Source organism: Symphodus melops, assembly GCF_947650265.1.
Source record: "Symphodus melops genome assembly, chromosome: 8".
In the NCBI taxonomy this organism is placed as follows: domain Eukaryota; kingdom Metazoa; phylum Chordata; class Actinopteri; order Labriformes; family Labridae; genus Symphodus; species Symphodus melops.
The window spans coordinates 19,003,950-19,024,133 of NC_136698.1; the positions used below are offsets into that span (position 1 = coordinate 19,003,950).

The 20,184-nt window shown below is 44.1% G+C and overlaps 1 protein-coding gene across 5 annotated transcripts in view; it reads left to right on the plus strand.

Moving 5' to 3' along the window:
• dab1a (DAB adaptor protein 1a) overlaps positions 1 to 16,878 on the plus strand; it is a 92,605-nt gene extending 75,727 nt beyond the window's left edge. For 3 of the 5 annotated variants that reach the window (XM_079351389.1, XM_079351390.1, XM_079351391.1), the window contains 7 exons: positions 4,403 to 4,465; positions 4,556 to 4,652; positions 6,123 to 6,526; positions 7,489 to 7,684; positions 7,765 to 7,913; positions 9,465 to 9,561; positions 14,466 to 16,878. In XM_079351389.1, coding sequence (XP_079207515.1) covers positions 4,403 to 4,465; positions 4,556 to 4,652; positions 6,123 to 6,526; positions 7,489 to 7,684; positions 7,765 to 7,913; positions 9,465 to 9,545 — 990 coding nt within the window. In that variant the 3' untranslated portion in view covers positions 9,546 to 9,561; positions 14,466 to 16,878. Of the gene's footprint in view, positions 1 to 749; positions 915 to 4,402; positions 4,466 to 4,555; positions 4,653 to 6,122; positions 6,527 to 7,488; positions 7,685 to 7,764; positions 7,914 to 9,464; positions 9,562 to 14,465 lie in introns of all 5 variants that reach the window. The other 2 variants (XM_079351388.1, XM_079351387.1) reach the window with 2 other exon arrangements.
• Positions 16,879 to 20,184: the final 3,306 nt, after the last annotated feature.

Below are 20,184 nucleotides of genomic sequence, written 5' to 3' on the forward strand. Positions count from 1 at the left end.
CCTTTTCTTTTGTCCTTCACTCAACATGAAAAAAAACTTCAATCTGCCAAGTTACGATGACCTCATTTGTTTTTTTCTCACTTTCCTGTAAAGGCTTTTGTATTTTTCTAGTTCTGATAGGAGGTCGTTCGTAATGCCAAACTGCAAAAATACATTAGTCCCCATTGGCTCTTTTATTCATTTTCACATGTGATCTGTATCACTTGTGACTCTGTTAAGAGGACCAGTTCTTGATTTGCTTTTTTTCTTTACCCTGGATTTGTCACAGATGAAGACGACGTTTCTGTCAGTGTTAGATTTTAGTTTGGTTTGATGGAGATCAAGCTTGTGAAGCTGTGGATTGAACCAGAAGAAACGTAACATTTTTCCTTTAATATATCATATGACTACTGCTCCTCCTTTGCCCTCACAAGGAGCATGTTCGATAATGCAGCTCTTTGGTTTCTCGCTGAGCTTCCTGACTCAGGGGAGTCGGCTTTACAGAAACACAAGGAGTGTTAAAAAGTCGGCTCAGAGCTGCACTTTAGACTAAAGGTAGGGATGAGCTTTAAACCTTATTAAATCGTTCGTCTTCTCCAAAAGAGAAACTCTTTCTGTGCGTGAGTGAGAGTGTGTTTTGTGTTTATACAACCTGCATCGCTTTCTTTTTCCCTCTTTAAAAGCTTCATTCCCTTCTGACTCATCCTCGCTGTAATTGTGTGAGCACATTTCATCCCACCTGTCATCTAACGCCAGGGTTGTGATTACAGAATCGACACCAAAACACCCCCCATCACCATCCTCATCATCAACAGCACCACCATCATTTTCCTCATCAGCCCCTCCAACCAGAGCACACTGAGCTCCAGCAGCAGCCGCCGCCGCAGCAGGCAGTGGCAGATCTGATAGACTTAGACCTACACGAGGTGACTCAGGTAAGGATCTGTACGGATGAATAACACAGCGACGGGTCGCCACGGTTCAGAAAGAAGCTCAGAGGGTTTTCAGGCTACGTTCTACGTCCTAAAGGTTACCTCCTGTCTCCTGTTTTTGTCTATGCTGCAGCACGTTTGTTCCTCTGTTGTCCAAAGGCCCTCCCAACTCTTGACCTCTGCCGTTCATGAATAAAACATGTGACCGTGGTGCATATGAAAGAAGCAGGCAGAGTGTGTGGGCGCACCTGTGCCTTCACACCTGCAGAAGACTGAGAGAGGAAAGGGAAAGGAGCTCGGAGATCTGGGTGGACGTAAAGGTCAGATTTTCTGTCACAAAGCGTGCAGGGGGGGGGGGTCCGACAGCGGCGGTCATTTCACCTGCGGAGTCCAGCTGCTCGGAGTATATTAATGAGAAGGCATTCATAACACTCTGATGGTAACAGCAACATAACTCCTGTTATCCGGCTGAAACAAGCAAGCCAAGAAATATTGATTGCTTTAGATGTTGACAGAAAGCCTAACTGCTGTCACGAAAACCAAGAAGAAAAAGAAACGAAATCTGGCGAGTGTTGTAATATACACGATTCAAAAGTAACTGAAAAGCTAACTTTATATCCATTAACCATAATGGAGATGTGTTCTTTGACCTCAAACATTGAGTTCATGCACTCATTTTTCTGAAGCAAAGCAAACCAAAGCAGAGCACATGTACGACGTCTTCAGGGTCCAGATGAGCTCAGCTGTCTTTGATTGTGGTTTAGAAAAAAAACATAAATAAGAGTTATGCAGTCACTACTTTGTCATGAAACAATAAGACACCCGTGACTGCTCAATGTTTTTTTAAAACAATCAACAGGGAGTAAAAGGGATAAATATGTAGCGGAGGAAGTGTCTGGTTTAAAAGCACATTGGGTTTTATTGTGGACTTTAGCCCAGAAGTTGCGACATATTTAAACACAGCTGGTGCAACAGGCCGCATGACGTTAATGTCTTTTATTAAAGGAGAGCGTTTCTGCTAATGTGTTGTAAGAGTTAATCCCACAGACAGACCGTTATCACCTGGATGTACATGTCTTGGATATATGCTGTTTCTAGTTGTGTTGAGTTGATTTTAATCTCTGCAGAAATATTAGTCCACATTACAGCCTCCCCTCCTCCTCCCTTTCTGGGTAAAAAAAAAGAAAAAAATAGAGCCATCATCAGAACAGCATACCCACAGATCCATTTTCTGATAAATGTAAAAGAGTTCTGTGGTCCATATGTGACCTAAAATAGGGGAGATATTCAAAGAACATTCATTATCTCCAAAGAAATTATCCACATCCATGATTTATGCTAATCTCTGCCCATGTATTCAAGGCTTAAGTTCCTTTACGACTAAAAATAGAGATTCGTTCACTTGCCACGGGCCTGAAGATATTATTAATGGGCAAGAAAAGAAGAGATACTAAAGAGGAGGATCATGGGGAGACTGTGAAAGGAAACAGAAATAATTCAGATCAAATAGAACGGCTGCTGTGTTTGATATCTGCTCCCTCTGAGGCACATCACACACACGGTAGCACAGGGAGCCGTAATGACTGTCCACAGGAACACACTGCTAGCGTAATGATGCTAGGGGGGTGTGGCTGTCTGCTCACAGAGCAGCTGGTGGAATCATCTTTATAATATAAGCTACTGTAAGAAGAAGCGTGATTGATCTCCAGAGAGCAGATCGGGGCGTTACAGCAGCACAAACACAGATCTGAGAGAGACAAGTGAAATGTAAATAATCTTGAAGCGTCCACCCTTTCCTTAGGAGCCCTACTGTTCAAATGATAATGGGTGTAACTTTTGGTAATTTAGTCCCAGTTGCTTATTACAATGTTTTGTTTTGTTTTTTCTATAAAAGATAAGATTGCCTTCAATTTAACTCAGAACACAGAAAAACAAAAAATATCAGACTTCTAAAGTCGGGCAGTTGTGTTGCTGCAGAGTGCAACCAGTGTTTTTTTTTTTTAGCAATAGATAATATGTAAATATTAAACGATGAATCCTGATCCTGACAGTCCCATTGATGGCTTCCGCCAAGCTGGAAATACCTGGAGCTGCTTCTCAAAACATTCACCCCCCCCCCCCCCCCCCCCCTCCATACAGTGTGTGCCGATCAAGACATGAGCTAATCAGACCTGTTTCGTTGTTTTAACCAGGCTGGAAACGTGTTAAATCTTGCGTCAAAATCCACACCAGAGGATGCTGCTTGGTTTCAGCTCATGTCAAAACAAAATTTTAGGCTTTGATTTACTATGCTGTCCGATCAGCTTAATCAACCTGACCTCGTGACTGTGGAAACACTGACACGCTTCAGAGCTTTTAAAATTGTTCATCCCCCTTTAAGTCAGCAGCGACAGAGAAACATCTAAATATGCTCAGTCAAAGTCATCTGACGCAACTTCTCACGCTTTTTGGAATCCCAAAATGACGAACCCCAAAACCCTCATGACACTTTGTAAACTTGACCAGTAGTAATGTACGAGATATCTGATTCAACCTGATACAGGTCAGAGAGGTGAAAACCCAGGACAGGAACTTTTCTGGTCACAGCATGGAGCTGACTGAGCTGGTGACTAAGATAAATGAACGTCATCAGTACTGATCTTACCATCTTACTATATAGCTGTTTCGACATTTCGAGAAACTTTGCCGCTGAAATCTTGCTGAATCGGTCCTGCACACATGCACCTCACCGCAGCAGACTAACCATTTGGACAGGAGAAAGGGCTTGTGTTGAAAAAAGGCTACAGTCAGCCTTATCAACACACATCTCCACACTGTCCCCCCCCCCTTATCAGTAAACAGACCACAGCACTATCCTTCAGATTTAACACAAGATGTTTCTACTTTTGAAGACTGTCAAACTTGAACTTCACAGAACGAAATGTCGTTGCATTGGCTCGTAGAGCAGGATAAATATAAAAGCAAGTATTTATATAATTTAAAAAAATAAGGCGCAGATATAAAAAGTACTATACAGATAAATATATTGCACGTTTTCTTGATGTATGTTATATTGTATTTATATAGATATCAGTCCAGTGAGGTCGTCCAGATGTGGAGGTTTGAGGAGGACTCGAGGGATATTTTCTGTGTGTTCAAAAAAATAAAATAAAAGTGGATGTAAAGGGAGAAAAGATTTAGATATAAGAGACAGTAGTGACTCTTCTCTGTATGTGCTGCAGATGACACGCTGTATAAGTCTTGGTAGGTATGTCATCATAATCATTCCATCTCATTATCCATCTCTCCTCACCCCTCTGTCCCCTCCTCTTCCTCTGTGTGCGGCGTCAGTGCTCAGGTAAGAACACTTCAGGTTATTGTCATGCTGCATGCAGGCTGTGATGCATGCTGCATCCAAACGTAACCTACAGCAGATTATGCAGAACCAGGACTGTTTTTTTTTTTTTTTTTAATTTAGACTAACTCGAAGCATTTTCTGTCTCCACCCTCAGAATCTCAACCAGTTAGAGATCTTCGGAGACATGTCGACGCCTCCTGACATCACCTCTCCATCGGTGAGCAGCTCTCACACGTCCATACTCTGTCATCTACACCCTGCAAACTGTGACCCCACTGATGTTTTCCTCCCCTCACACCCTGCACAGACCCCCGCCTCTCCAGCCAACACCCTGGACCCCTCGCAGGGCCTGCAGCCCCCGACGGAACTGTTCGCTCCCTTCAACCCTGCGTCTGTGCCCTCAGGTAGCTCCTTGTTCACTCTCTGCTTAAATGCCGCACAAGCTAAAGGCGAAAGGGGAAACAAACACAGCAGGAGGGCAGAGGAGAGACAAGAAAGGAGGGCGAGATAAACAGATGGACGGAATAGAAATGTAGATGAGGGGGAACAAAAGGAGAAAAGGTGGCACTGGTTGTGTGTAGAATATGAGCTCCATCATTAGCTTGCAGCCTCGGCTAGAAATGGTCCACGGTGAATTTTGCAGCCTGTGAATAGAAATAAAAAAACACAAGAGATGGTTATATTGTAGTCTTCTATGAATGTTATGTTGTAGTTTTCCTGTCTTCTACCCTAATCTCATTTTTGGAGGAGGAAGTGGGGACAAGACATTACATAAAAAGGACAAGTTAAAAGTGGTGAACACAGCTGGCATGTCACAGCATGCACAGGTCACAGGACATATACTGTATACCAACCGCTGACAGTTGCTCCTTATGAGTTTTTCAGAAGATTTCTTGTGTTCACACTTTCATCAGCCATGACTTAATGTGGGGAAAAAAACGTCCTCAGGGGGCTGGCAGGAACATTTCAGGTAAAGGCAGAGTGTGACATTTGGCTATTTGGGTTCACACATGTAGCTCACCCTCAACATTTCTTCCTTTTTTTTTTTAGATGTTTTATGTGTTTTTAACTAATCTTTTATTCTTTTAAAGGCTGTAGCACATTGAGATTTAAGTGCTTTACAAATAAAATGTATTATTATTATTATTATTATAAAAATGTCAGGAAGTTTTCAGGAGTTTTTCTGCAAGTACGGCAGCAGCCAGAGTGATCTGTTTCTGATGAAGAGCACAAGGAGAAGAAGCTCTTGAACTGGTCATGATGAATAACCCGCTTGTTTCATCAGATGCCCGAGAGAACTGTCTGTCGCTCCTACAGGCTTCGTCATGGTCAGATGATGGCTCTGAAAACAGCAGATTTTGTTTTTAAAATACGGTAGCAGAACATTGCATTGACCTGCGTGCTATTAGAGGACAATATTAGAGTCACAACAACTGTACCCTCCCCCTCCCCTCTGTCCCTCCACTCGTCCCTCTCCGACAGGGCAGAGGAGCGGGGCGGCAGGGGTTAAATGTTGGTTTCCTTCTGCTGCAGGTAACAACAGGAGCGCAGAATGAGGAGAGCAGTCAGTGTGTAATAGAAACAGCTCCTGCTGATGAGTTTCAGCCATTTTAATGAGTGTGTGTAGAGCTCTCTCGTTCCATAATGACTCTGCCTCATTCTGGAGGTAATTATGAGAGTTCACCATGACCATTAAGAGACAGCAGCACATTATCTGCAGGCAGAAGTAGGACAGCTCTCTCTCTCTGCTGATGCATAGCTTTATTATCCAAAAGCAGAGGAGAAGAAAGCAGACGCACATCGGGGATTTTAATCACCTCCCTGACATTTATATTTGATCTTTAACCTCAGACTATTCATCCTGTCACCACTAGGTTATGTGACGATGGGAGCCGTCCCCCCTGGACACTGGTCCCAGCAGTTTGCCGCTCAGACGCCACTGGCCTTTGGAGTCCAGTCTCCACTGGGTCCAGTGGCTCAGGTCCTGCCAGGCGGTCAGCCTCTGATCTGGGGCCAGGCCAACATCTTCCCCGCCACCCAGCAACAGTGGGCGGCCATGGCGGCGGGAGCCTTCCCCCCGACAGCCTACCTCCCCGCCCAACCTGTGGGCACGCTGCCCGCCGCCATGTTCCAAACGCTGACCCAGGTCGCCACTGTGACTCCGTCCGGTGAGAGCCATTTAGCTTCTGGAGCCGGCGCCTCAGCCCCCTCCCCCTCGGCGTCGTCGAGTCCGCAGCACGGGGAGAGAGCGAGGAAGATGGGCAAGGAGATGTTCAAGGTGAGTCGATGAAGAACACACAATCCAGATGGAGGCTTCTGTTTTCTGCCTCGTGTTTGTTAAAACGACTCAGCAGCCGAAACGTGCTCATAAGAACCCAACACTCATGCTGTTTTTAAAAAAAAACATACAAGGACATCAAAAACATTCAAACACACTTCCTGAAGCTGTGTGTGTGTTATCTGTGTGTTCTCTCCCTGCTGCACATGTGCTCTCAAACTGATCAGAGGGGAAGGACTTCCCTTTATATGATAGCAAACATTAAAGAGATGTCAAGGTATAAAGAGAGAGAGGCAAACATTCAACTCTGGTCTTTGACCTTCCAGAAAATGTGTTCAGAATAACTCTTTCAAATCTACAAAGCTTTTACATGTTAGCAGCTTGAACATCTAAAACAGAGACTTTGAGGAGAACCTACTGACCCAGTTCTGGTCTGAAACTCAGCTCTGCTTTGTTAGAGACTTGTTGAAATGATAACACAGACACACGGCAGTCAGCAGGATTTCTTGATTAGTAGTATTTTGTTCATTTCATGGATTTAACGGAGAGTAGACAATCTGCTTCCTGTCATAAAACTGACTGAACTGACACACATGTACTGTGATGAATCATCTTTATTGTGTCGTATGGATTCAGATTACTCATGAAGCAATTATGTGGATGGAGCTCGTTCTCACTTTATAACATTAAACATGAGTTGGTGTCAGGATGTAGTCGGAGCCTCTGCAGAGTTTCTAAGGTCAACAGTTCACTTATTTACAGTTTGCCACCAAATTCACCGAGACGTTTTTGCAACAACAAAAAAACTTTGTCTGAAGCATTTCAAGGCAACAAAAAAACAACACAGCCCTGGTTTTATCTGCACTGTGAATGATGTCTCTGAGGTTTGAACACAAACGTTACATTTCAAATACAGTGAGTGAAAAGTTGTGTCTTTTTTATTTTTCCTTTTTTTTTTTTAGGACTTTCAGCTGGCGAAGCCTCCGGCCATGCCGTTGAAAAAGGGCGAGCAGCCGAGCCTATCGGGAACCTCAGATGCATTCAGCACTTACTTCAGCCGTGTGGGCACCGCCCAGGACACGGACGACTGTGACGACTTCGACATTTCTCAGATGAACCTGACGCCGGTCACCTCCACGACGCCGTCCACCAACTCACGTGAGAACTCTTCGTCTTCATCTTTGCCTGTGATGCTGCCTCTGTCCGTAGCTGTCTCACTCAGAGTTTCCCCCCTGCAGCTCCGACCCCGGCACCCAGGCAGAGCTCTCCCTCCAAGTCCTCAGCCTCTCATGTCAGTGACCCCCCCACGGACGCCACAGACCCGCCCACGGACGACTCGTTTGGGGAAGCAGAGGGCAGCCCGAGTCGCAGTGGAGAGGAAGACGCTGTAAGTGTGTGTTTAATAAGTGTAACCTGAGCTCAGATGTGCTGATAAATCACCGGGCTGCCGTGTTGGCGGGAAGGTAATCACTGCGGCTGATTAGTGTGTACTTTCCCGCAGCGTGTGTGTGTGTGTGTAGATGTGTGAACGTTACTTGAGCGTGCCTGCAGAAGTTTGTGCTGCAGTGTGCGTTTGTGCGTGCATGGTCAACACAGCGTTAAATTAGCTGCTGGGACTGTCAGAGACATCATTAAGCTGTTATTAATACCAGCCAGGTAGCGTCCATACATCACTACCTCTACACGGACAGACTCATCTGTGCAGATAGACGACGAATAATGCCCCAATTCTTCTTCCGAAGGCAATTAATATTTATTTTCCTGCAGCAGCCGCTCCTCGGTCTCAGAGTGAGGGGAAATTAAGAAACGATGGGAAGATAAAGAGAAACTCCGTCTGCCTTTGACCAAAGTCCTCGTAGTCTCAATGACCTTCGAGGAAACAAGACTTCTTCCAGAACTCTCCCTCACATTTCTCTCTCCCTCTCTCTCTCTCTCTCTCTCTTTGTCTCTCTCTTTTTTTCCTTGTTTCTTCTTACTCGCCTCTCTCTCCCCTCTGCAGGCGTGAAACATGAGTTTTTTATGCCTTCAATCCGACTGTTATTGGAAAAAAAAAAAAAAAAAAAAAAAGTTGCTGAAAATGTCACCGGGCATGGATCGCACACACACACACACAGACGTGCAGCACGAGCTTTATAGAGAAATGTGTCGTTACTGAGAGAGCGAGTGCAGCAGTGAGGCTACAAAGGGGAAAAAGAAGAAGGAGCAAAAGATGGAGAGAAGTCAGAAACAGCGGCTGCCGCTCTCTGTGTAAAGAGAGGAAGGATTTGAGGAGAAAAGCAGCCGATCAATAGATTGAACTGTGCAGAGTCTTTTGTAAAAGACCAGGCTAAATGAGTGCTCGTGTGTGTCTGGGAGCACGACTGCAGGTGTGTGTTTCTGAAAGTCGATGGTGTGTGTGTGGGCTGTGGTTTCCTTTTTTTTCTACTGACACCTTTTTCTCTTCTGCCTCCTGTTTACTCTTCAAGTCTTTCGAGATTTCCAGGACTCCCTAAAACCCTCGTATTTCATCTGGATAAGTGTAATGAAATCATTTCTACCTAAACTTCGATCCTTGATCTCTACCTTTGCCTTACTAAACGTATACAGTTGAACACAATTAAGCAGACCAGTCACATTGGTGAGCTGGAATCACTTTAAAAAAAAGTGTCAGCTCATGCCGTCACCATGTATGGAGGCTGTATTAAAATAAAAAAGTGTGTAAAGTTTGTGAGGTTTGACAAAAACTTGTATAAGGAATGAACTTCTACATTGAACTCAAAAACATAGACGTCCTTGAGTTGTTTGATTTCTGTGTTTTAAGGAGTCCTGACCTTGCAATCTTTCCCTTTAGATCGTTTTCTTCTTTAACCTATTTCCTCCTCTTACACTCCTCCTCCTCTCTTCCGTCCTTCCTTCCTTTCTTGTTTCCTCCCCCCCCCCCCCTCCTCCTCCTCCATAGGCGTGTGGTTCTGGGTCTCCCTGTCCCAGTGAGACAGCAGAGCCCAGCCCAGACCAGGCCAGTCCAGAGGCTGGGAGCTAGATATCAGCAGGGCAGGGTAGGTATCAACAGCTCTCCTCCATGACTAACTCCTCCTCTTCCTCCTTCGCCTCCTTGCCCTCGTACCTCCCCTTAAAGCCATCTCTGCTTGTGCTGCATCTTTTTTTTTCTTCATATTTTCCTCTTCCTGTTGAGTTTCTCGTACTGTATCTCTGCTCCACCTGTTGTCCCACATGCTCTGCTGCCCCGTGTTTGAGTGTGAGCGGTGGCCGTGCATGCGATGTTTGTTTCATTCACGGTTATTTTTCGTTTGTTGTTGCATCACCAGGAGATCTGTGAGTTTTCATCACTCGTGATCACAGTGGTCGTAGTGCAGTGTGCCCTTGTTCCGTCCTTTCTCTGTAATGTTCCCTGAATAGCACGCGTCTCTGTCGGAGAGCCAACAGTGTGCAACAGCCAATCAGACGCTGCGCACTTCATTGAACAGGACGTCTTCTGGGGTTTGTCGATGTTGCGCACACTGTGCTCGATCCTGGATGTTAAGCTGAATGTACAACTGATGTGTGCTGTCATTTCTATGCATTATGGATGTAACTCGCTGTAATACAACTGATGATATGTGAAGTGTTGTCAGAGGATCAGACGAGAAGCTTCTGGAACAAACTCAAAGAAGTGATGATGTGAGCACATCATCCCTCAGAGAAACTTTCACACTCCTGGCAAATATCGACATACAGCAAAATGAGCATTACAACCGTGTCCTAACAGCATGCGGCGCCAACGAGCATCAGCGTCAAAATGAGCTTGATCTGAATATTACCTCCAACTCTAAAAGAATGCGAGCACAGCAGCATAAAACAGGGCGGGCAGACGTCATTTTTTAAAGGTGTAGACAGCGAGCGTCCAACGCTGCAGGATTCAATGTGATAATATCTAACGCTCACCTACGGAGAGGTCACAGTAGTTTAAACAGGTTGGACACATTCAGGTTTAAATAACAAGAAATGACATAAAGTAATAGTTACTAACTTCTCACCCAAACAATCCCCATTAAATTAATTTATCTGAAGCTTTTCAGAAAGTAGTAACAACACAAGCAACAATCTCGAGTCAAGGACTCAACGGCAGAACAAAAAAAACAGCTTTAAGCCCGATCACACAGCTTACAGGCAGTACACAGTGACAAAGTAAAGGTTGTTTTTACTGTATACATTATCATCATTATTAACTTCAGCAGCTTCTTTTAAGAAATCTGATGCCTATCATCGCTCTCAGTCCAATAGTGCGCAGGTGGTCATGAAAAAGGAGCTGTAGCTGCTAAATTAGCAAAAGAATCAGCAAATCGGTCTGCTCACTTGTGACAGATTCTTCTGAAGCCTTCGAGCACCAGCAGAAATGTGAAGTGCGAGAAGTCCAAAGGTGTTTTTTTTTGTTTGTGGATACAGCAACATTACTACACTGAGTGGCTCCATTAGCCACGTTTACCTTCGGTTCAGTTGAAGTAAAAATTCGGCTTGAGTTCCTCCCATGAGATGCAATTCAAAGAAGTGATGAAGAAAAACAAGGAGAGAGAAATGAAGGCAACAGGTGTTTTCAGGGAATGAGATGCAGAGCCATCATTTTCACATGATGCTAGACTGGGGTTGTGGTTACTTATATTTTGTACAGTCGTGTTTCGTTTCTTTCTTCCTGCTATGCATGCATGTTTGACTCTCAAACATCAACAATATATTTGAGCCCTCTTAAAAGGCACGCTGAGATGGGTTTCCTGATCACAGACGGACAGACAGAGGAGAGAGGAAACAATGAGGCTCATAATGAAAAGAATGCTTAGAGACACACACACAATGAAGGAGATGGCCATTTTGATCCCACCCCCCTCTCCCCCGTGTCCTCACCCACCCGCCTCCCTCTTAATGATAGCTGCTGGCACTCACACAGGCAAAATCTAACGGTTTTGTTTTCATCGGCTAATACCGGGGTGCCAAGATTAATGAGCACCCACACATAATTGGCTTTAATTAAAACCCAAGAAGCCTTCAAGTTTGTCCCGATTCCAGGAGGGGAGGACGAGTGATTGAGCAGCCCCCCCCCCCCCCCCCCCCCGCTCGCCCGCCTCCTGTTGGCTGCTGTCCTCTCATTCAGACGTGCAGGGGACAGGTGGACAGAGGCTGAGAGCAGCAGGACATGTTTTAAAGAGCCGTGAGCTGAACGTGTCTGTACAGCCACTCAGTGAAACTCCGAGTTGTTCTTCTGCAGGAGGTGGAGCACTTTGGTCCTGGTCCAGTGACTCTGCTCCCATATGGTGTTTACTCGCTCAATCACATCAACTTCAGACACCCCCCCCCCCCCCCCAAACACACACACACACACACACCTGTGCAATAAAGCCAGTTATTCCCCAGACAAGCACACCTGTGATCGATGCTGTCACCACCTGTGCTCATATCAGAGCCAAATATCTTTGTGTGTTTGCTGCTGGCAGTGTTCATCTCCTCCCCCTCAGAAAAAAAAAAAAAAAAAAAAAAAAAGACATGTGTCCAGGATGGTGTGTGTATTTTTTTCTGGGCTGATCTCATCATGTTCAGAAAAACGTTCCCGAGTCTCAGCCGTGAAATGGTCGGCGTCCGCGGTTCACTGAGCAGCCTCCTATCACTCGCCTGCCCCGAGGCCTACTGGACGCACAAGAGCACGCACTCAAACACACACACACACACACACACACACACACACACTCTGATACACACATGTACCAGCAGGGTCACATATCTTGGCCTTCAGGCTCAATCTCATTCATGTGTCTCCTTCTCCCTCTCTCTTTCTCTCTCTCTATCTCCCCCGCCGCTCGGTGTTGCTGGTTAGCTGATGCGGGCTGACAGTGGCGGGCGGTGGCTCTGCAGCAGCGTCTGAGCAGTGTGTGCTGCCTGTCTCAGCCTCTTTGTCACCTCGCGGCCAGCCTCTCTCTGCTGACTGTGTGAGCTTGACTGTGCTGAACTTACAGCTCAGTACGCCAGAGCACACAGCTAAGGCTAAAAGCACCATTTTAAAACTTAACCTGAGTTTGATGCCCCAGTTGATGCAGATCATGCATAAGGCCTGGTGTGTTTCTTTGATTTTATGATGTTTTTCTCAAAGTTCATTTTCTCCCTGAAAGCACTTAGTCATGAAAAGGCTTTGTGTTTCAACTTGTTTTCCACATGGGGCAGTAGAGAGAGAAAGGAAATGTGGGAGAATGCAGTAGGAGAAGACTAGGTATGTTTAGTTGACCAAACGGTTAAATGTCATCACCATCACTAGTCCATACAAGAATTACTTGTTCTTTAAATAAGTAATTAAAGGTCCCGTCTTCAGCTTGTTCTGGTTTTATATGCACTTTAGTGTGTTTTCCAGGTGTCTTGTGCATGTTTAGGCACATCTATGTCCAAAAAGTCAAAGTCTGCGGAAATACGGATTCTCCTACCTCTTCCTGTTATAAGTAACTGCATGTAATGCTCAATCCCTAGCCCCCCTTGCTAAAAATGGGTTTGTGATGTCACAAACCCATGACGTCACTGATCCAAGCCCAGTGTCTTGTTATAGCAAGCACAGGTTTCCCTTGGGCTGACTGTGGCATTCCTAAGAATGGCAAGAAGGTGAGAATGCAATCCAGAACCAAAAAGCAGTGCATTGTGGGTAGGATTTGTAAACGAAGTGCGGCTAACGTTAACGCTACAGGGTGGCATTCTTCTTCTGTCATGTTGTTTACTTTGTGCCACTGACCGGGTGCAGCCCAAACAGAGACATCTGGCCATGCTACACACAACATTTGACAGGCTTTGGTGCGCTTGACAAAGTCTAGTGTGAACGTAAACTAAATAAATCACGCAACCATGTTACAACTTCGCCTTTGAGTCCACCGACGTCGAATGTGAAAGAGAACTTAATGTTTCCTCCTCTAACAAATCAGTCATTCAGTCAGTCAGTCAACTCCAATCAGGCTGTGTTCGCAACAGATTGAGTGTGTCTGTAATTATATGTCGAGTAATAATGGGCTGCTTTGAGGGACTACAGGCTGCTCTATCATCCTCTGTTGTGCTGCAGAAACTCAGACATGATGACTCAGAACTGGTCCTTCAAGGCACTGCATGCTTTATACCTCTGATTCATTCAGGGCCTGGGGTAAAGGGGGGGGGGGGGGGGGGGGGGGGGCTGCATAAGGCTGGAATATGCATATGTGTGTGTGTGTGTGTGTAGTTGCACTCCAAAACAATAACTCACACACACATGAAATGTTTGGAAGGGGGAGTTTAGAGCTCTGTTCAGCTCTAAGAGGAGATAAGTAGTGTGTTACTGCCACCTGGTGGTCACACAAGGTGCAAGAACTTACAAAACTGCTGAAAGCCAGAACATCAACTAACTCCTTGTTGTAAAGAGATTTCTGCAGAAAACGCCCTATTTGTGACTTATTACTGCCAGCCAGAAGTCAATATAAATTAAGACACAACACTCCTGTTATTATTTTTTTGTTTCTGAATTCTCTTTGCACCTGAAATTTCCTTTATATTTTACTTTACTGTACCATGGAAATATCTTCGTAAATAAGACACAAAGCTTCTGAAGAGCCCCAAGCAGAGTTGGCAAAAGCACAAACACACTTTCCTCAAGTAGAAATGCAGACACAGGTTGTGGTGAAAGCTTTAATGTATGTCTTAATCCTTCTGTAAACATTGTCCGTGGTTGTGCTGTGATATCCCAGATCCCATTTGTTCGCTTCGAAAAAAAGTGAAATCATGAACGTTCAGGTCAGATTGGACTTGTCTGGACTTGCAGCTCAGTCAGTTAAGAAAATGCATCACAAAGTCTGATCCTCCCTTTTTTTACAATGCAACACAGAGATGATCTGCCGAGAAAGTGACACATAAACAGGTTTAACTGTGTGTGATAAAATCCATTTTGAAACGTTGTTTTTTCTCTCGGCCACAGAAGGGGAAGGACCCGCTGTACGCCCAGATCAACAAAGGGAAGAAATGAGGAGACGCACAGAGACACACCTGACCAGCACTGAGACCAGGAGGAGAACCCTCACCTGTGTGTGTGCGTGTGTAGGTGTTTGTGCGTGTGAGAGTGTGTGTGTGTGTGTGTGTGTGTGAGATTGGTGAAGCCTTCCTCCTCCTCCCCCTCCTCCACTCTGCAGTGGTTCTCCTTTGCTTCATCGAGGAGGGAAATCAATCACTGATCCGGTTCTCCCTTCGCTGCGTCATCGTCTCCTCCTCTCCTCCCTTTCCCCTGTGGCGACTCACCCCTCAGCCTTACAGACTCCAACAGCTCCTCCCCAACCTCGCTCCCTACCTCCTTCCTTCCTCCTCCTCTCTGTCTCTGCTCTCACGCTGCTCCCTCTGCCTCCTGCCTCTGGCCTGAGACTGTGCTGCCAAGGAGTGACTGAATCAAGCAGTGCCTCCCTGTCTCTCCCACACACACACACACACACACACACACACACACACACACACACACACACACACGCACGAACACACACAAACGGGATTGGAACGATCATGTTTGTTTTTGTAATGAACAGAACCTGAATCTGCAGTGAGGAGATCCCTAAAGGAGGAGCTAGACTCTAACAGGCCTATCAGGGATGGCCCATTACTGGGATCGCTACGTCTGATTGGTGGGTTGGTTGGCTCTGGCGTTTCATCCTCATTCTTTGTGAGTGTCTGCTGGATCACTATGCAGAAACAGACTCTCTGGGAGCTGCTCACACACCAACCTACACACACTCATACAAACAGTCACGCCTCACCCTCTCTCACACACACACACACACACACACAAAGACACAGTAATTTGCCAAACGTCTCTCCTCGCAGACAGACTCACACTGCGGCGGAGGACAGATCTGTGGAGGGATGAGATTCTGTGGTCGAACTGTTCATTCTCTATAGCTTTTGTACAATAACGATTAAAAAAAAAAGAACAAATTGAAAAAATTGAATTTTTATTTTATAAGTCAATCAAGCCGCTGGGGTCAACTCTATAGGAGTTATAGAGTCAACATGGCTTTAAGGCATCTGATCGTCTGTTTGCCAAACTCATTTTGTAAATAATGAAACAACAAAGACATCCGTCCTGTCCAGCGGACGTCTGCGCCATAAAATAGGAAGCTTCAGTTATGCAAACTCGACGTTAACCCAAGCAATACACACATTTGTTTTTTCTCCTCCACCTTGTTTTGTTTCCTCTGGTAATGTTTTGTTCTGTGGATGTTAAAGGTTTTAAAGAGAAGATTAAGAGTATTTAAATGAAGTTTGGATGAGGTACAAACTCACAGCATGTACATCTAAATTTGGTTGTCGGTCAGCATGGTTCCTGTTTTTAAAAAGCAGCCAGAGTGCTTGGCGCAGGCCCCTAAAACGTGGTGTGAAAGCTGTCAATCAAACCTTGGTGTTGACCAAACACTGTACAAGGTTTTATTTGGTCCACCTATTGCCTTGAAGCTCACAATGCCAAAACTGTTGATCTGTTTGGCCTGAAAAGGTATTGAATGGTAGAGGACACATTCTGTCCCTTAAGAATAAACGTAGGTGGTATGGGGCAAAAACTGTGGTTAGCTCTGTGAAGAAACACTGCTCCTAACCAGGACCATGCTGACTGCTATCTCTAACAAACTGAGTATGTCACACTACCACGCTTCAAACTGTCCCTTTAACCTCCGTTTTTGATCCTGCTTCCAGCTGCACTCACATTTTTATATTTTTATGAGCCTCTGCAGTTTAAAGCCTCTGTATGCATGTTTTCATGTCTCTGTGATTCTGCACCACGTTTCTTCCTCTGTTCCAACCTCATGTTGCAAGCAGCAGACTCGCTCTCTGCCCCCCTCCCTCCGTCCTCCATCCCAGAATAGTCTTGCAGGTCCAGCGCCGCTCGGCCCATCTGTCTGCGTGTTGGTCCGGAGCCAAACTGCTGCTCTGTGTGTGTGTGTGTGTGTGTGTGTGTGTGTGTGTGTGTGTGTGTGTCTGTGTGTGTGTCTGTGACTGCAGCCTCCTCTGCTACATCAACTGTGATGCCAATGACTCCCTATTTTATGGCCAGAGTCCGTCATGTGTCGCTCATGAGAACTCTTCTGGACAACGATGTTGATTCACTTCAAATTTGACGAGTAGAAAATGAGCAAAGAATAAAAAGGGAAACGTTGCTGTTTGAGTACATAACATTTCTAGACCTATTTTAACTTTACCTCAGCTAACAGTTTCTTATTAATGTAAATTGACACATTATTTTTATCTTTATGAATATGACATTCTACAGTGGGTTTTTAGATGATTTTTTGGTTCTCTCTTGATTTACGTATTCCACCATGTATTACTGTTACAAATAAACACATCCCAATGACCCAGTGTGTTCTCTGTGTGCTGGTTTGTGTGCTTTGTGTTTGTTTTTGTTTTTGCCTGTGTGAGAGTTGGCCTAATGGTGTGTGCCCAGCAGAGGTGACCCCCAGTGAGACTTCTGTTAGTGTAAAGTAAGTGCCACAGTATTTTGTTGTAATTTAACACAGCTTTAATGGCCTGTCACATCAAGCTGCACACATCGCCTCTAATGTGAGCTGTCACCAGTTTTATTAGCAGCCTGCCGCAACGCAAAGCTCCAACCTTCCTCACACTTTATTCTCCTCCTGTGGAAGAAAGGAAAACAGTTCAGAAACTTAACGCATTTATATTATTTTACTCGGTTTCATTGATTTCATGTATTTAGGATTTAATAGGGATGTGCGTGTAAAAAGGTGCTACACACCTCAACGTTCATAGTCTAATACACGTTCCTGCATCTCCCTTTAAAAACAAAATTCAGCGACACATATACACAACTGAAATAAAACACACACATATAAGAACTAGAAATGCAATTTTAGGCTCAAAACAATTATATTAAATCATGAAAAGCACACAGCAGATCATGACAGAGGTTTCCCCTGCCTTATGTTAAAGGACCAAATCACACAAAAAGAGACCAGAGTTTTATGTAAGTTCTTGGGACATTTTATCACTGTCAAAAAAGTTGTTACAAAAGGACTGACAAACCATTCTTGAGCAACAAAGGAGGGTTGGTAATTTTACCCAGCATACACTATTTGTTATATGTAAACTGTCTTTGTACCCTGACAGCACTCAATAAATCATGTTCTCTAAAAATGGACACCGAGCCATCATCTCTCGCTGCTGTGATCCTGGTAAAACTTTGACCTATAACTGCTGTGAGGTCTGGATGGAATGTATATAAGATGCCCCTCTTGCTCCCTGTGCACACTCTACCCTCGCTGTGCGGAGGTATTTCATGTGTACTGAGACAGGACAGAGAAAGTGCTCAGCTCAATTGAAAGAAGGACAATAAAAGAGAGAAGCTGCAGCGAGAAAGAGTTTAAATAAAGCAAGACAAAGCAGAGGAAACATTCAGAAAGCTCTAAGAATAACAGCAGCTTAACTTTATGCCCTCCATGCTCACTGTTGTTGCACTTTGCAAACACCAGAATGCCTGGTCTCAGAGTGGTAACATTGTTCCATAGTCACATGCAAAGAATAATGAAAAACAGTTGGCACTTTTTGTACATCAGCAGATTAATTTGTCTGATGATGCGTGTCTTTAGATGGAAGACAGCAGGCTAAAGGAAACGTCTAGTAGCCCCTTGAAAAGAAGTTCCTGGGATGTGCTGAATACTTCTTGTGTACACAACCTGTCGTTCCAAGAGACCTCAATATCTGCATTTTACTTTGGGACTATTTGTATTGGTAAAAACGTGTTTATTCTGAAGGGCATAAATATTCAGCATGAGTACCAGGACTGAAGATCCTGTATATGAACAACATTCACATGTGAGTAACTATTGAGGAGAGAGGCTAAGGCTTAGCCTCTCCTAGCTAAGGCTAGCAGGAGCTAACGTAGGCAGGCACTGGCAGATGAAGGCCTGTGTGGAAACTGGCTATACCTTCAGACATAATGTAACATATTAAAATGATCTATGTTTATATCTTCTATCAAATGAGTCAAATTTCTTCCATTTCATATGTAAAGCCATGTTTCATCACATTTTGACTTAGAGACCATAAAACTTCCATTTAAAATAAGAAAAGAGAGAAAAACAGATACAATAAGAGTATAAGGAAGAACAAAAATGTTTCATTGTTATATGTGCCAATAGTAGGTCATTGTGACGCTTTGAAACAGCTGAATTGTAAGAACTAACATGACTAAATGTAAATGTTCATACGTAATTTGATTGCATCTGTTCACATCCTTTATGATAAGAAGTTGCAAGATAGCCTAAAAAACTTCCTCTATAAGCCACACCCACTTCCAGTTTCATATTAGAATTCAGATTCAGATTCAGATATGACATCCCTGCACACCCCTACCAGAAACCACTTCTGTGTCTGAATCCCTGACACGCCTGCCAGTCAACGCTCAGGGTGGCAGCGAGACTGAACAACCTCTCATGCAGGCTATGTGTCTGTGGCTTAAGGTGGATGTATGTCATATTACAAATACCAACTTAAATACTTTTGTATTCTGTGTAATAAACCTGGAATGTAGACTGGCCTCTTGTTTCCTTTTCCTCTATGTTAACCTTCAACACTTCATACACAACATGCAATTAACCATATCCTACAGTTCACTCATGATCACACAACAACAAAAACCCTCCGCAAAGATTGGAGGCCTTTCAATATGAAGCACTCAGAGAGGAAATGTGCCAGTTTTCAGAAAAATAAAAAAACAAGGACACTTTCCAGGTTTCATGACAGTGAGTCACATCAGTTCCTGTCGGGCCACATTCCTGCTGGATAAAAAAAAAAGATGTTTCAGTTAGTGTGTTGCGTTACAACAGACCCGTCAAACGGGACGGACTGTTTTTTAGAGATGAGTGTGAGGACTGATCCTCATTCCTGCACTGAAACCATCACCTGAGTTTGTGGGAGGCACACACGCACACACACACTGAACAGGGACAGAGCGAGGAAAAATCTCCAGGTTTTATTTCTCATTTATCTTTTTCAACATAATGAGAGGCTGATGAAGAGAGATTGTCTACTCAACAAGGAAGGATTTTATCGTTTTGGTGGATAATTGAACGCAATGGATCAGGTACGTTTTCCTTTAATGAAATCAAGTCCTTCCTTAAAGTCTGTTTATCTTTTCCAGTTTTTTCTTATCTTATTTGTTCCTATTGGGACTTTTTTATTGGGTGTCAACTCCATACGGTCAGAAATAAAAGTATAAAACCCTTCAGAAAACTTAGATGTAGGCCTACTGTCTATAAGGATTTAATAATAATTGTTTGTAAAAACATTTATTTCTCTAAAAGCCTTCTAGTTTATATAATTTACCAAAAATCTAATACTGCTACTTTTATTTCTCAACAGAGACCAGCAGATGTGCAAACCATAATTGTGTTGTGAAAGCTATAACTCTTTCTAAGCTAAGCACCACCCTTTATCATTAATATGTTAACTGAGACACCATCAGTACACAGTTATGCAATTTAGAGGGTTCTTGCTTTTTTTTGTTATTTGCAGCTTATGTTTAAATTATGACTATAGAGCTGTGATTTTTTTAAATTATTTTTTTTAATCCTTGGTATTGATACTGTAAAGAATCAACTTTTTGACAACTTTATCTGCTATGATCCCCGCCTCAGGACAACACT